At 51.5% G+C, this 17,192-nt stretch overlaps 2 protein-coding genes across 4 annotated transcripts in view; both read right to left on the bottom strand.

Moving 5' to 3' along the window:
- Nucleotides 1-11,933, bottom strand: part of ITGAE (integrin subunit alpha E) — an 84,452-nt gene extending 72,519 nt beyond the window's left edge. For 2 of the 3 annotated variants that reach the window (XM_063717954.1, XM_024235430.3), the window contains exon 1: nt 10,981-11,054. In XM_063717954.1, the coding sequence (XP_063574024.1) occupies nt 10,981-11,014 (34 nt within the window). In that variant the 5' untranslated portion in view covers nt 11,015-11,054. Of the gene's footprint in view, nt 1-10,980 lie in introns of all 3 variants that reach the window. The other variant, XM_063717955.1, reaches the window with a different exon arrangement.
- An 89-nt stretch (nt 11,934-12,022) lies between these two features.
- The window catches only part of NCBP3 (nuclear cap binding subunit 3), a 41,512-nt gene continuing 36,342 nt past the window's right edge, over nt 12,023-17,192 (bottom strand). Inside the window, exon 15 of the transcript XR_002912021.3 lies at nt 12,023-12,341. The gene's annotated coding sequence lies outside the window, so the exon portion shown is untranslated. The remainder of the gene's footprint in view (nt 12,342-17,192) is intronic.

Raw genomic sequence — 17,192 nt, forward strand, 5'->3', positions numbered from 1 at the left:
ATTAAAGGAAAAGTATTAAGCACTTTCCTTGCCTTTCCTATATGAAGTGCATTTCAGGGTCATCAAATCATCCCGGCTAATGAGAAAAAGTACTTCTTATCTTTTAAATTTTCCTTCCTTCCTTCCTCCCTCCTTTCCTTCCTTCCTTCCCTCTCCCTCTTTCTTCTTTTTTTTTGTTTTTTGTTTTTTGACAGATCACCCAGGCTGGAGTGCAGTGGCGTGATCTCGGCTCACTGCAACCTCCGCCTCCCGGGTTCAAGCAATTCTCCTGCCTCAACCTCCCCAGTAGCTGGGGATTGCAGGCATGTGCCACCACACCCAGATAATTTTTGTATTTTTTGTAGAGATGGAGTTTCGCCCTGTTGGCCAGGCTGGTCTTGAACTCCTGATCTCAAGTAATCTGCACCCCCCTTGGCCTCCCAAAGTGCTGGGATTTCAGGCGTGAGCCACCTCGCCCAGCCTTGAATTTATTTTTCATTTGTTCATCTGGCCTTTATAAAAATGGCAAGAAAAAATGTCTTTTTTTATGGATAAATTATTACTAATAAATGTAGGAAGAATAATAGAACCAAACTATTTTGTGAGCCCTAATGAAATACAATAATTAATTCAGGCCAGGATCATCAATAAGTAAAACTTCTAAATGACAGTCTGATAGACTCACTTTACAATTAGGCTGACACCACCTGAACCCACTAGTCCATCTTAGCATCCCTAGGAGTGGGCCTCCCAGGCATAAGTCCTTCTTGGTGTGACACCCTAGGAAGGCTCTAAGGGCCCAAGACTCTGCATTTCCAGCAAGCTTCTAAGGGATGCCCACAGTGCAGGTCTTCAGACCACATTCTGAGTACTAAGGCTTTAAAATACTTCAGCAAAGAAAAGAAGAAGGGCCGGGCGTGGTGGCTCAGGCCTGTAATCCCAGCACTTTGGGAGGCCGAGGTGGGTGGATCACCTGAGGTCAGGAGTTCAAGACCAGCCCAGCCAACACAGTGAAACCCCATCTCTACTAAAAATACAAAAAATTAGCTGGACGTGGTGGCGCGCACCTGTAGTCCCAGCTGCTTGGGAGGCTGAGGCAGGAGACTCGCTTGAACCTGGGAGGCGGAGGTTTCAGTGAGCCGAGATCACGCCACTGCACTCCAGCCTGGTGACAGAGCAAGACTCCGTCTCAAATAAACAAACACACACAAAAAAAAGAAAGAAAAAGAGGTGAAATAACTACAGGAAGTGGGGCAAAATCCTCACAACTGCTTAGAGTGTGCTCACCAGAAAACTGAAACCTGATGTTAAACTTCCAGTTTTTAGGCAATTTGGGGAATAAAAAGACAAATCACACCAAGAGGAAGCAAACACACAAATCCTGAACGTAGATATTCTGCAACACACGTCACCAAACTCTTCCATAAATCAAAGACATGAAAGCAGAAAATGGGGATGGGGGTGCACTCTAGATGGAGAGAGCTACAGCAACCACATGTCATGTGTGGACCTTGTTTGAATCTTGCTTTGAACAAACCAACTGTTAAAAAGACATTTTGAGGCTGGGCGCGGTGACTCACGCCTGTAATCCCAGCACTTTGGTAGGCCGAGGTGGGTGGATCACCTGAGGTCACGAGTTGAAGACCAGCCTGGCCAACACGGTGAAACCCCGACTCTACTAAAAATACAAAAATTAGCCGGCATGGTGGTGCATGCCTGTAGTCCCAGCTACTCGGGAGGCCGAGGCAGGAGAATCGCTTGAACCTGAGAGGTGGAGGTTGCAGTGAGCTGAGATGGTGCCACTGCACTCCAGCCTGGGATACTGAGGGAGACTCCATCTTAAAAAAAAAAAAAAGGCCAGGCACGGCGGCTCACGCCTGTAATCCCAGCACTTTGCGAGGCCGAGGTAGGCAGATCACGAGGTCAGGAGATCGAGACCATCCTGGCTAACACGGTGAAACCCTGTCTCTACTAAAAATACAAAAAAATTAGCCAGGTGTGGTGGCGGGCGCCTGTAATCCCAGCTACTTGGGAGGCTGAGGCAGGAGAATGGCGTGAACCCGGGAGGCGGAGCTTGCAGTGAGCCGAGATCGCGCCACTGCACTCCAGCCTGGGCGACAGAGCAAGACTCTGTCTCAAAAAAAAAAAATACATTTTGAGACAGAGAGATTTGTATATGGACTAAATATTTGGTATTAGATGATACCAAAGAATTAATTTAGTTAGGTGGTAAGAACATTGTGGCTATTTAAGAAAATGTCCACATTCTTTATTATTATTTTTGAGACGGAGTCTTACTCTGTCGCCCAGGCTAGAGTGCAATGGCACGATCTCAGCTCACTACAATCTCTGTCTCCCGGGTTCGGGTGATTCTCCTGCCTCAGCCTCCTGAGTAGCTGGGACTACAAGGGTGAGCCAACATGCCTGGCTAAATTTTGTACTTTTAGTAGAGATGGGGGTTTCACCATGTTGGCCAGACTGATCTCAAACTCCTGACCTCAGGTGATCCACTCGCCTCGGCCTCCCAAAGTGCTGGGATTACAGGCGTGAGCCACCACGCCCGGCCCGGCCCTTCATGTTCTTTAGAAATGAAAATGTCCATGTTTTTTGGGAGTGAAATGACATGATGTTTGGGGTTTGGAACAAACCTGCACGTTGTGCACATGTACCCTAAAACTTAAAGTATAATAATAATAAATTTAAAAAAAATAAAAAGAGGGACATTCAAATTTGAAAAAAAAAATAATGCTTCTGAAACATTAACGTGCAAATGAATCATTGGAGATCTTGTTAAAATGCAGATTCTGACTCAGCAGGTAATGAATCAGAATGGGGCTGAGAGTCTGTTCCAACAAGCTCCCAGACGATGCCCTCACTGCTGCTCCTCGGGTCACATTTTGAGCAGCCAGGCTTTAAATACCTTGACAACAAAAATGAAAAAGGGAGCACAAAATACATTCAGCCTGTGTGGCAGGATCTTGATCATTGTGTCATCTGCTTGATGGACACACTCGTTTACCTGTGTACATGCTTAAAATTTTATTATCCAAAACCAGACTTGAGGAGGAGGAGGAGACTGGGGAGGGGGCTCTGATGCCAGGGCTCTGCATCTTTCATCTCTGCATTTCCAGGCCATTTCCCTGAGTCTGGCGCAAAGTAGATATCTATATTTAATTTTGTTTTATTTATGTATTTATTTTTTGAGATGGAGTCTGACCCTGTTGCCCAGGCTGGAGTGCAGTGACGTGATCTCGGCTCACTGTAGCCTCTGCCTCCCGTGTTCAAGCGATCCTCCTGCCTCGGCCTCCTGAGTAGCTGGGATTATAGGCGCGCATCACCACACCTGGATAACTTTTGTATTTTTAGTAGAGATGGGGTTTCACCATATTGGCCAGGCTGGTCTTGAACTCCTCAGGTAATCCGCCCACCTTGGCCTCCCAAAGTGCTGGGATTACACGCGTGAGCCACCGCACCCAGCCTGATATCTGTATTTTATTCCTTTTTCTTCATATCTCTGCCTCGCCTGGAATGATTTGTGGTGATTCATAAAAATACATAATACAGGTAACATAAAACTCGCTTAAAATAATGGGGCAGGCAAAAAAGGACAGAAGGAAAATGATGGCTTAAAAAAAGAGGGGGCTACAACAAGCCAGGAAGGAGACCAACAGCTAACACGTAGATCACGCAGTACCAGCACTTTCTATCACGTGCCGCACTTTTGGCTCTGAACACAGCGCTGGCTCACAGAAGTGTTCCTAAAATCCCTTGGCTTAATAAAATCATTTGTTGATTCAACGCATACCTGAATGAATGAAGCTTTCTTGAAGGTGATATCAACATTTAAAAAATCAGTCAATGCCATGCAGTGTCCACAAAATTCAAAAAACAAAACACTTCCAGGCAAAGCACAACCAGTCCGGTTATTCAAGTCAGAAAAAAACTGTCCCTAAGGGTCCTTCGTGAGAATGCAATGAACAAACCCCGCACGCCAGCTTTTCCAGAGCTGTGATTTGTGTCCTCCCTGCCACTGCCCCGAAGTAGAAAACACAGGAAACATAACCAGACCAGACGCTCTTGTTTGGGGGTAATGGATCCCTTTGAGAATCTTTTTCTTTTTTCTTTTTTTAAGACAGAGTCTCACTCTGTCACCCAGGCTGGAGTGCAATGCACAATTTTCAGCTGACTGCAACCTCCGCCTCCCGGGTTCAAGCGATTCTCCTGCCTCAGCCTCCTGAGTAGCTGGGATTACAGGTACCTGCTACCACACTGGACTAATTTTTGTATTTTTAGTAGAGACAGGGTTTTGCCATGTTGGTCAGGCTGGTCTCGAACTCCTGACCTTGTGATCCGCCCGCCTCGGCCTCCTAAAGTGCTGGAATTACAGGTGTGAGCCACCGTGCCTGGCCTCTAATTTTTTTAAAAAATTTTTTGTAGAGAAGGGGGTCTTGCTATGTTGCCCAGGCTGGACTCAAATTCCTGGGCTCAAGTGATCCTCCAGTCTTGGCCTCCCAAAGTGCTGGGATTATAGGAGTGAGCCACTGTGCTCAGCCTTCCTTGTTTCCCTATTGCCAGTGACTGCCCCCTGCCACCAGTGAGTCCAAGGGGGCACACACTGCATCTGCCTCGATCGCCACATTATCTCAGGGCCTGGCATGGTGGCCCACACTCAGTAGGTGCTGGGAGAGCGGCCGCTTACAGCCTACATAGACTCTCAAAGGTTCCAGATCAAGACCCCTAGGCAGGGAAGAAGGCTGTACTGTTCCCGCTGCTCCCCGACGAATCCAGAGCTGAGATAAGGGATGCCCAGTAAGGAGTTTGGGCTCCGGCCCCGGGGCCCACGTCACGTTGAGCCCTGTGCCTCCTGGTAAGTCAGGCTGGGGAAAAAACAGGAGGTCAGCAAACTGCCTAGAGGAGAATTAAAAAGTGCGAGCTGCCCACATGTTACGAGGGGTGAGTGGGGGGCCTTCTTCCCCCCGTTTCACTGTCGATATAACTGAAAGGCACGAGTGAAGGCCGCAGAGCAAAGTCCAGTCTCCTCTCCTGGGCGTCCGTGGCACCCCCCCGCTCTGCCCGGTGCACCCTCTGCACATTCCTGCCTCCAGGCCTCGACACAGCTGCTCCCTCCACCCAGCAGGCCTGCTCACCACTCTCCACCTCTGTCTGCAAAGCCCGTCTTTTGTGGCCCTGCTCAGCCAGCCAGGAGCCAGGAGCCAATCCAGACTCTCAGTCAGACTAACTCCCGGGTCCCTGAGCCCCCTCAGCACCCTGTGGTCTGTCTGGCTCTGACCAAATTCTGTCTGGATCAGGGTGATCTGTGATTCAGTCTGTCTCCCCTGAACCGTGATGTGATCTGAGTCACACACAACACCCCCCGCCATAGAGCCCAGCTCAGCACAGGGCCAGGCCCAAAAGAGGTGCTCTAAAAATGTCAGAGTGGGCCAGATATTCCCTTTCCTCACGCCACCCCACCCCCGTGTTCACTTTGTTCAACAGAGAGGTCTTGTTCAACTGAGGGTTCCGCTCCCCCAGAGCACCTGTTGCCTTCCAGGCACCACGCTAGGTGCTGAGGCTCAGAGAGGAGTGTGGTTTGCGCATGGCCCGTCGGAAGATTGAATATTTGTGTCTGGGGCTCAGATTCTGTGTTTATGCCCGATTCCAAAGCCTTTAGTAAAAGCTGGAGGCACTGAGGGGCTGGTAAACAGACAGCGGCCAGGGTCACAAGTGGCCTCAAGAAGCTGGCACTGCTCCTGCTGTGCGGCGGCTCACTGAGCTGGAGCAGGGCTCTGCTTACAGGGCTGGTAACTAGGTCAGCAAGAGCCTGCTGCAGAGGCACGGTGGCATGAGACTGTGTACATGCGTGTGTGCATGTGTGTGTGTGTGCATCCATGTGTGCTTGTGTGCATCCGTGTGTGCATCCATGTGTGTGTGCATCTGTGTGTGTGCATCTGTGTGTGCGTGTGTGCATCCATATGTGCATCCATGTGCATCCGTGTGTGTGCACGTGTGCGTGTGTGCATCCGTGTGTGCACCCATGTATGCGCATCCGTGTGTGTGTGTGCATCCATGTGTGTGTGTGTGTGTGGTGGGGGAGGTCGCTGTATTTGCTGGGCTTTCCCTGAGAGCCAGCTGGTGCCCAGGTGTGCCAGGCCTGGCTCAGTTTGTTTCCTGGGACTGGACTCGCCTCAGGCCCAACAGTTTGCCTTTGAGCTGCGCCTCCATCAGGAAACCACCTCCTGTTGCATTTCCCACCAGGACTCAGAAAACAGCATTGTCTTGGTAGATGTTCTTGAGTTCAAATCCTCACTGCCTCGGAGTCACTGAAGGACCCTGGGCTTGGCACCTCGCTTCCATCTCCCCTCTGGGACATGGGGCCGTGCACATCAAATGGGGTGACACGCGGCCCCAGGTCTGACGCAGGAGGCTCAGCACGTGGAGGCTGAGGTTGGAGAGAGTTATAACCACAGGCGAGGGCTGGCCCTCCCTCCCAAGCCCCCCTCGCATGCTGTCTGACTTACAGACATAGCTACACCAGTGTCTGTCACCACACTACCCACAGGACCACCTCTCTGAGCTGTCCCCAGCCACAGAGGCCTGCTGAGTCAGACCGAGATCCCCCTCCATCCTGTCAGCCACCACTGTTTCCCCTCAAACCTGTCTCCCCCAGCACACTGGGCAATTTAGCACACATTCTCACAGTACAATAAGTACCACTATTCCCAATTTAGGAAACTGAGGCCCATGAGGCATGATTTGCCCACACTGATACCAGGAGCTGCAGCAGTGGGACTAGATGCAGGGGTCCCAACACCCCGCCCAGAACACCCAGCAGGGCCTCGTGGGAGGACTGTGCCTCAGAGCCATCTGCAGCCAGCCGCAGTCCCCCCACCTCGATCTTCTACACGGAGCCTCATCAACTCCACCCCGAACCTCACAGTCAGCTGAGCCCATCTCTCTCCCTCACCCTTCATTTCCCTAATAACAAGAAAGGCCAACAGGCCTTGAACACTACAGTGTGCTGGAAACTAAACATTTCTTTTTTTTTTTTTTTTTTTTTGAGATGGAGTCTCGCTCTGTCGCCCAGGCTGGAGTGCAGTGGCACAATCTCGGCTCACTGCAAGCTCCGCCTCCCAGGTTCAGGCCATTCTCCTGCCTCAGCCTCCCGAGCAGCTGGGACTACAGGCACCTGCCACCACACCCAGCTAATTTTTTGTGTTTTTAGTAGAGACGGAGTTTCACTGTGTTAGCCAGGATGGTCTCGATCTCCTGACCTCGTGATCCGCCCACCTTGGCCTCCTAAAGTGCTGGGATTACAGGCGCGAGCCACTGCGCCCGGCCTCTTTTTTTTTTTTTTTTTTTTGAGACGTTGTCTCTGTCTTCCAGGCTGGAGTGCAGTGGCACGATCTCAGCTCACTGCAACCTCTGCCTCCTGGGTTCAAGCAATTCTCCTGCCTCAGCCTCCCAAGTAGCTAGGATTACAGGTGCGCACCACCATGCCTGGCTCATTTTTGTATCTTTAGTAGAGACGAGGTTTCACCATGTTGGCCAGGCTGGTCTTGAACTCCTGATCACAAGTGCTCTGCCCGCCTTGGCCTCCCAAAGGGCTGGGATTTCAGGCGTGAGCCACCGTGCCTGGCCAGGAAACTAAACACTTCTCATGAGTATGTCCTCCTCCCCGCGACCGCCTTCCCCAACACCCGCGTATGGGGCCAAGATAGCAGCCTCCTCACAGGCCTCTCTGCCTCCCCTCTCTCCCAGATTCCAACTAACACACAACATACAAGTCTGTCACCATCCTGCTCAAGACCTTCTGTGGCTCCCCACTGCCCTCAGCAGGAGCTCCAAGCTCCCCCAGGCCGGCACTCAGGTTCCCCCGTTCCTCATTACCTCCACCGTGGGCCTCTCGGGCCTGGATGCCTGCATTCCTCCACTCATACCACACCTGCCCCACGAATGCAGACCTCCCAGAGAAGGGCAGGGATGTGGGGCTCCCACACGGCCCACATCCCCCCAGCCAGCTCTCCCATACACACTGTATTCCGCTGTCATTTCACCTTTGCTTGGGCTGCCCCTCTGCCTGGAGTGCCCCTTCCCTACCCCCGTGTTGTGAGACCTTGCTGGGGCTGGGGAGGCTACTGTGTACACAACCTGCCTTCTCTTCACACAGGGGGCCAGGACAGGGGTGGCCTCGCCTCTGCCCGCACCTCCAGGGCCCAGCATGTGTCGATTTGGGGCGGGGCTGGAAGGGAAAGCGACACCAGAGGAGACAGCCTTCTGCTCCCACTCACGCTTCGCCTCCATCTTCCTACAAACCAGACTCCTCACACCCCATGGCTTGGTCCCTCCTATCCCCCCTGCACAGAAGGCCCCTCTGCTTGCCCCCAGCCTGTACTTGCCAAGGACCTCCCCATCCTTCAGAGCCCACCTCAGATGCTACAGTCTCCCACTCCCCAAGGACTGAGGTTTTCTATCACGCACAGGCCCAGGGTGATGCCCCGGCAGAGCCCCAGGCCTCAGCCCAAGTGCGTGCCACCAGCAGAGCAGGCCCTGGACTTCTGGTTCCTTCTTCTTCACCCCTGTAAGGTGCTGTAGGCTGACAGGACAGGCCTTTTCACGCAAGGGTGGAAACTGAACCTCTGAGACCCAGGATGAAGAAGTGAGTTGATGTGACTGCAGAATGAGTCAGGGGTGAAGACTGACTAGGGGACAGCAGGCCATAGGGTAAGAGGGCATGATGGCACTGGTGGTCAGGGTGTGGACAGTTCCAGGGTTTCAGTGTCTGTCTGCACCCGACGCTTCTAAAATCTCCCTTAGACAATTGTTATTATTCCGTCTGCTGCCACAAATAAGTAGGCATCACCACAGTGGGTGGCCTGGAGAGGGTGGAAGGTCAGGGCCGGGCCAGTCCTGGATTCTCTCCAGCCTAAGGAGGCCCAGCCCGGGTGCTGGGCCCGGAGCCACAGTCTGAGGGAGTTCTTCCTCCCAGCGACTCCTGGCCATTTGCTTTCTCAGACTCTCCTCAGCCCCCAAGACTCAACGCCACCTCACCTCCTCCAGGAAACTCTCCCGCACTGGCCCATCCTAGTCTCAGGACCTCACAGCGTGGAGCAGAACTGCAGCAGCCTCGTTTCCGCCACCCACACCAGAGCTGCTGGGGCCCTGCTCTCGTCCCCTTCCCGTAGCTGAGCTGAGCGCTAAGTGGTCTCATGGCAAGTCTGCTCCATCATCGCTCTCTGCTGCCCATCAGCTTGGGAAGAGCCTAGGCATCAAAAGAGGTCTGATCAATGCCACCTGCTGGAAAAGGCACTGAGGTGATGGCTGGTGCTCTCAGAGGCTAAAGGAGACAGATGAGCCGCAGGAGTATTCTGGAGCTGGGAGGCAGGACAGAGGCCTGAGGTTGAGCCCCGTGTCTATTGTCAGTTGCTTGCAAGCCTGGGTAGTCACTGCCCACTCTGTGTCCCAGTCACCTCCTCTGTACTGGGAGAGGGTAGACAAGAGTCTCGTCTAAGCATCTGCTCCAGATACTCTTGGTAATGGGAGATCAAAGCCACAAGCCATAAAAAGAGTGAGACTCTCTCCACACCCCACATGTAACTAAAAACAGAGAAGTCTAAATTGTAAAATAAAAGGAAGTTCAACAAACTGTTCACCTTTCCATGGTGACTATTCTGATGTTTTTGAAATATAAAATATTAGGCCGGGCAAGGTGGCTCATGCCTGTAGTCCCAACACTTTGGGAGGCCGAGGCAGGTCAATCACCTGAGGTCGGGAGTTCGAGACCAGCCTGACCAATATGGTGAAACCCTGTCTCTACTAAAAATACAAAAATTAGCCAGGCATGGTGGCAGGTGCCTGTAATCCCAGCTACTCAGGAGGCTGAGGCAGGAGAATTGCTTGAACCTGGGAGGCAGAGGTTACGGTGAGCCAAGATCCAGCCTGGGCTCCAGCCTGGGCAATAGAGCAAGACTCTGTCTCAAAAAATAAAATAAAATGAAAAGAAATATAAAATATTAAAATCTGTCCAAAAACGTGTGCCTTGCTGGTACCCTACAAATTGTGGCCTGCTTCCTGGGTGATCTGGCCCCAGGTGGGATGCTAATCCCAAGTCCCCTCCCAGTACAGCCTCAGCCCATTTTTCAGGGAGAACTCAGCTACCAGGAGCCTTTCATCCACATAAGCTTGATGCCCATCCAATTCTCCAGCCAACCTCCTGAGCAGGGGCAGGAGACCCATAGGAAGTCTGCTCAGATCACTAGGCAGGACCACCCTGGCCTCCGGCTTGATCTCAGCAGCCTCCAGGGGCTCACCTGACCGTGCTGTCTCATCACGGGGGGCCCACGAAAGGATTCATGGCTTGGCTTGCCCAGAGGCTTCCATGGGACAGTTAAAGGCTAAAATGGGATCCCCCCAGGCAGCAGAAGCGCCTCCCCCCACCCCACATTCCAGTTTTCACCCTGGGCCTGACAGCACAGGAAGCAGGCTCCCCGCCAACACTCACACCCTCTACCATACAGACACTTGCCCCCAGTCTCTGGTCAACACTCTCACAGGGTCCTCACCCTCATCAGCCCAATCCCTGCTCTGTAACAGAAGGGAGCTCTGCCAGGCGGAGCCTCCACACTCAGAGAACAAACTACAGGGGCAAGGCCCTGCCCCAAGTGGGTGCCATGGGGAGAGGGCCTCGGTGGCGGGGGGAGGCTGGCTGGAGGAGGAACAGAATGGCAGAGCCCTGGAGTCCAAAGCCCCTGGCTGACAGAACTGGCAACACGAAGCCTCAGCCGCCCTTCCCAACAAGCCTGGGGATCTGACCCACTTTCCTGGAGTCTCCTGGAGCAAGGGGTCTCCTGGAGCAAGACTCCTTTCCTGGAGGAGCTGCTACTCTCTAACCTCTGGCTCTAACTGAGCCCCATCAGAGACAGACAGTCAAGGCTGTAGTCTGCAGACACCTGGCTGGAGCTGAGGGCACAGCAGCCCCTCGAGGCAGCGGGTGAGAGGACTTACTGGCCATGCAGAGCAGAGTGTGGAAGAGCCACATCCTCGCTGGAGCAGAGGCAGCTGCGTGGGAGCCGAGGCGTACGACACATGGGCCGTGGCCCACTCAGCTTCCCCTCAGCCAGGAGGCCAGGAGGCGGGGACAGAAGCACACACACCAGCAAGGACCCACAGACAGGCACTTTCAACCAAACAGAGACACTCCGGCTCATACACAACCAGCCGTGTGGCTTCCTCAGTTGTGGGCTGGACCCTAGGAGCTTAGGGGCTACTGTCAGCCCCACTCTACCACCCAAACTTTGATGGAATAGGGAGCTGAGGTTTGGCCAGGGCTACAGTTCTAGGTGTCCTCAGCAGATGCTGGAGGTGCAGGAGCAACATGAATCCAGCCTGCCGTCCGTATCATCCATTTGAGTCGGTCCCCTGTCCTGTCTCAGAACCTACCACCAGACATCTCAGCCCAGCTTCCAGCCCAGGGTCCTCGGTGGTGGTTGCCTCAGCATTGAGACAGGGGTCCCCCTCCCATAGGAACTGCCTCCCCAGCCAAAAACTGGGCTCCTGTACCAGCCCATGCACTCAAGGCCCTGGGGTTCTGGAGGGCCAGATGAGTGGAAAGACCCAACGCACTGAGTGAAATCACTGCCTCGATTCAACTTTGGCTGCGTTCATTCTCTTTAAAACCAGGACAGCATCCTGACACGGAAACTGACTGAACAGGACTCTGAGTTACCAGAATAACAGAAGAAGTAAAATTCTATACATCTTCCAGCATACCTCTGAGGCATCCCAGCATCCCACAGAACACGCCGTTGACAGTTTGCAGTCGTATTTAAGTGCTGATCTGTCAGATCTGTACTGTGTGACCAAGTCTGTGACACAGAAAGAACTCTCCTGCACCCCTGCTCCCCAGGCTGCTGAAGTGCAGAGCGGTGCCGTCAAACAGAACTCTGCGCAGGGGTGGATCTGCTCTAGGTCGACACTGTCCAGGATGGTACTCATGGGCCACATATGGTACTAAACCCTTAAAATGTCACTATAACAACTGATGAACTGAATTTTATATATTTTATTTAATTTTAATTAAATGTAAAAAGGCAGGACATTCCAAGCCTCCCTCCCATGAGTGTCTGCAGCCCCATTCACTTTGAAATGTGGATGTGTTAACACAGAGTGGACAATGGTGTTGACTTCATTATTAGATAAAAATCCATGTTATTTTGTTTCTCGCATTGAAAGGTTGCTTGGCTAAGGTTCTGTGAAGATCCGACGACATTTCCAACACTTTGCCTTGTCTGCTTTGCTCTGACAAAGTGCTTATGACTACTAGATCTTGCTCGGTTATGTGAGATTACAATTCACCGGTTTTCATCCTGTATGAAACAGAAGTTAAACAGCAGAGAAGTTAAACAGTTGTAAAAGCGAAATTCCAGGTCTGGTGGTTTTCCTGCCAGGTCATGATGAAACCATCCTACTTCTGTTGAACCTTGTCCCAGGCAGGATCGGGGCCTGCGGTCCACAGCCTGTCTCCCCAGCGCTCCAGGGCTCGTGACCCTCCTCCTCTCCTCACTTCATTCTGCGCTCCAAGGGCACTGGGGAGAGTCACAGTGGTCTCCTCTCCCCCGCACTGGCCTAAAGCGGGAAGAGAGCAGCCCAGTCACTGAGCAGATCCCTGCTAGGGCAGGGCTAGAACCCAGACTGCAGCTCACTCGAGATTCCTGAGAGAAGACTTTGTGTTTGGAGTGTGAACGTCAGGGTACCTCAGGAAAGCTGATGACTGGGTGCTGGACAGGGAGCAGGGCCACTTCTGTACCTTTGCAGACTTCTAGAATGCTGACTCATCCTGCATCCATCCAGTATGTATTTATCCAAGCGTCAGTGCCTCTAGTCATGAGACACATAGGGGTCCGTAAAGCCCACCTGGCGGTATCTGCTTTCCCCACAAACCCAAACTATATCCCCAAGGTCAGGGCCAGGCTCTGTTGAGTAATGCTCCCCGTCACAGCACCCAGCACAAGGCTGGGTGTTTGACAAATACACACATAACCAAAAGACATGTCAATGTGGTTTCCCAACTCACTTTAAACAAATATTCCGGGACCAACTTCAGGGACGTTCTACAACAGAAACTGGACTGTACTCTTCACAAACATCAATGTCATGAAAGACAAAAGAAAGGCTGAGGACCTGCTCCAAATGAAAGGAGGCTGCAGAGAGGACAACTAAAGGCAGCGCCTGATCCTGGATTGGATCCTGGACCAGAAAAACAACGGCTTTCAAAATCATTATTGGGACAGTTGGCAAATCTGAAACAGGAACTACAAATTAGCAACTCTTGGACTGATCAGAGAATATTACACATTTCCTGAATTTGAGAACTGTACCATGGGCATGTGAGAGGCTGTCCCTGTTGTTGGGAAATGTTCACTAAAACATCTTATGGATAAACGAGCATGATGTATACAAATAACCCTCAAATGGTTCATGGTTCAGAGAGGATAGGAAGAAAAAGGGGTGAGGGAGAAGAGGAGGGAACAAATGAAAGAGAAAATGTGGCAAAATGTTCTTTGTTGTACCCTTCAAACTGCTGTGATTTTGAAATTATTTCAAAATAAAGTTTTATATATTTTTTTAAATTTTTTTCTTTCTTCCCTTGATACCAGGAAGAATAAAGTTTTTAAAAAATGGGCAGGTGGGCCGGGCGCGGTGGCTCATGCCTGTAATCCCAGCACTTTGGGAGGCCGAGGTGGGCGGATCACGAGGTCAGGAGATCAAGACCATCCTGGCTAACACGGTGAAACCCGGTCTCTACTAAAAATACAAACAAAAATTAGCTGGGCATGGTGGCGGGTGCCTGTAGTCCCAGCTACTCGGGAGGGTGAGGCAGGAGAATGGCGTGAACCCAGGAGGCGGAGCTTGCAGTGAGTCGAGATCATGCCACTGCACTCCACTTGGGTGACAGAGCGAGACTCCGTCTCAAAAAAAGAAAAAATGGCCAGGTGCACTTGTAGTCACAGTTACTTAAGACGTTCAAGCTACTTGGGAAAGCTTGAGCCCAGGAGTTTGAGTCCAATCTAGACAACATAGTGTGAACCTGTCTCTTTAAAAAAAGTTGCAAAATGTTCATGGATGGAGGAGACAAGCTCGGTGTGAGGTGAAAGGGCTGCCTGTGGGTCGGGCGTGGTAGCTGACACCTGTAATCCCAGCACTTTGGGAAGCCGAGGTAGGCGGATCGCCTGAGTTCAGGAGTTTGAGACCAGCCTGGGCAACATGGTGAAACCCTGTCTTTACTAAAAACACAAAAAATTAGCCAGGTGTGGCAGCGTGTGCCTGTAGGCCCAGCTTCAGGAGGCTGAGGCAGGAGAATTGCTTGAACCTGGGAGGCGGAGGTTGCAGTGAGCCGAGATTGCGCCACTGCACTCCAGCCTGGGCGACAGAGCAAGACTTCGTCTCCAAAAAAAACAGAAAGGGCTGCCTGCTGTCTTCAGAGTGAGTCAAAAGCACTGAGGCACAGCCTTCAGAGGCAGGAAATGGTTCTAGTCCCCCACTTGCCTTCTGACTCTTAGGAAGCCAGAAAGAGTGACGACACTGCTGAGACCAGAACCTAGGGCTGCAGAGCAGTGGCACTCACGACCTTTGAACGCTCAGTAGGAGTGCCCTGCTCAGTGCCAAGGCCTCACAGGCGAGCCCTCGTCTGAGCAGCTCTCAGCCACCTACAAGGTCAATCCGATTTCTCAGATGAGGATGCTGCCTCCGAGAGGCCACATAGCTAGTAAGGAGCAGAGCTGGGACTCCAAACAGGTCTGCTTCCTCCAGAATCAGGACTCTGCACCACCACAAACTCTCCTGCCTTCAGCTCTTTTGGTGTGTAAACTTTTTTTATTTTTGTTTTTGAGATGGAGTCTTGCTCTTTCATCCAGGCTGGAGTGCAGTGGCACAATCTCAGCTCACTGCAACCTCTGCCTCCTGGGTTCAAGCAATTCTCCTGCCTCAGCCTCCCGAGTAGCTGGGACTACAGACACCTGCCACCACACCCGGCTAATTTTCGTATTTTTAGTAGAGACGAGGTTTCACCATGTTGGCCAGGCTGGTCTCGAACTCCTGACATCAGGTGATCCCCTGCCTTGGCCTCCCAAAGTGCTGAGATTACAGGTGTGAGCCACGTGCCCAGCTAGGTGGTGTGTAAATTTTAAAAAAGCAGAGATTTCATCCCACAAATGCAGACTGGGATCTCCACATGACCAGGTGCTGTGGACTGAACTGTAAATGTCCTCCAAATTCATATGTTGAAGTCCTAACCCGCAATGTGGCTCTTCTTGGAGATATGGCTTTTAGGAAGTAATTAAGGTTAAATGAGGTCATAATCCAGTAAGACTGGTGGCCTTACAAGGGCCATGTGCAGGCACCAAGAAAAGCCTACGTGAATAAGACAGCAAGAGGGTGCTCACCATGTTGGCATCTCTGGCTTCAGATCTGTGGGGGACTGAGACGGTGATGGCACAGGGAGAGAACAAGGAGTGGATTCTCCTGTCCTTTCTAAGGAAGGGGCTGGGAGGGCGAGGGCTGCACTGGGTGCTGCGACCAAGGGTCCAGGGGCTTGGATCTCTTGTTTACAAACCCCTACTTCTTTCCTGCTGTCTAGCCCCCACCCCTGATGCTCCCTGGAAAGGAGAGCAAGGGTCCTTGAACACCCGTTAGCACTAGAAGGAAACTGGAGCTCACCCCAGTTGAGCCCACCATTTGACAGACAGGGAAGCTGAGGCCCAAGGAGGTGAGGGGACTTGCTCAGTCTTTCCAATTGAGTATGTGGGGCAGAAGGAGTCCCCAGGGCCCCAGCCCCAGCCGCCATCCTATTTGACTTTCCCCAATAAGCATTCTACCTGAGCTAAAGATGCTGCCTGCCTCTCACAGGCCCTAAGAAGAAGATGGCCACATCACAGGATCGAACACTACCACGAAAATTCTAGGAAGGGACAGGAAGGTGAGAACTCTTTTTTTTTTTTGAGACAGAGTCTCACTCTGTCGCCCAGGCTGGAGTGCAGTGGCGCGATCTCAGCTCACTGCAACCTCTGCCTCCCGGGTTCGAGTAATTCTCCTGTCTCAGCCTCCCAAGTAGCTGGGACTACAGGTGCCCACCACCATGCCCAGCTAATTTTTGTATTTCTAGTAGAGACGGGGTTCCAACATGTTGGCCAGGCTGGTCTTGAACTCCTGACCTCAGGTGATCCACCCGCCTCGGCCTCCCAAAGTGCTGGGATTACAGGCGTGAGCCACCACGCCTGGCCCGAGAATTCTCTTCTCCCAATGGTGTGGGCCTCTCGACCTCACTAACCTACACTGGCCCAGAGGTGACGGTGACAATTTGAGATAACACAAAGTCTCAACTATTTACAAATCTGGTCATTCAGAGAGGGCCCCGGAATTGCTCAAATGAACAGTAAGAATCCTGAGGCAGGGTACTGACCTTGGTAGGTGAAATACTGCCTATACTCTCGAGTTTTACGGATAGTGCAGCCAAATTCCACTCTGATGCCTCACAACTACTTAAAATCGGATTTTTGAAGCAGCATTTCCCTAACTACTCCCAGGAACAAAGTTCTGCGAAATGTTCATAGAGTTTCATTGAAAAAAAAAAAAAAAAAAGCTACAATATTTTTCTTCTAAGATTTATTTTATAAACATGTAAGAAAAGTTGTAGATATTTACTGTGGGTCTGGTTATGCAAGAGCAAGAACAATCTGCCTGGACACAGCGTGCGATTCTCAGTATCAAAAGCATTCTCTTTCTTCAGTTCGTAAAAGAAAAACACGGTTTAACTTCTAATTTACTGCCTGTTATTATAAGGTTTAAAAGCAATTACTGTACTTATGTACCAAGCTTATTTCTGTAGCAACTAATTCATCTGTGAAGCCATGGTTTGCTGTGGCTTCACAGTAAATTTTGACTTAAGTCTAAAGCGCGTGTTAGCATCTCATCGTAACTTAATGCTTCGAGTGAGAAGTTTGAGGAATGCTGCTTTAGGCAAAAGAGCCACTGCAGGAATGAGCTCCGCTCTTTTCACCTGCTCTGGACTGCTGTCAGTTTCCTCACCAACAGGACCACAGGCTTAAGAACTGGCTCAGGAGTCCTTCTTTAGGGCCTAGCGCCTGCCTACCAGCTTCCTCTACTTCTATCCCAGGACAGGTGAACGCTTTTCTAAAAAATATTTTGAACCATCTGCATGA

Source organism: Pongo abelii, chromosome 19 (genome assembly GCF_028885655.2).
Source record: "Pongo abelii isolate AG06213 chromosome 19, NHGRI_mPonAbe1-v2.0_pri, whole genome shotgun sequence".
Lineage (NCBI taxonomy): Eukaryota > Metazoa > Chordata > Mammalia > Primates > Hominidae > Pongo > Pongo abelii.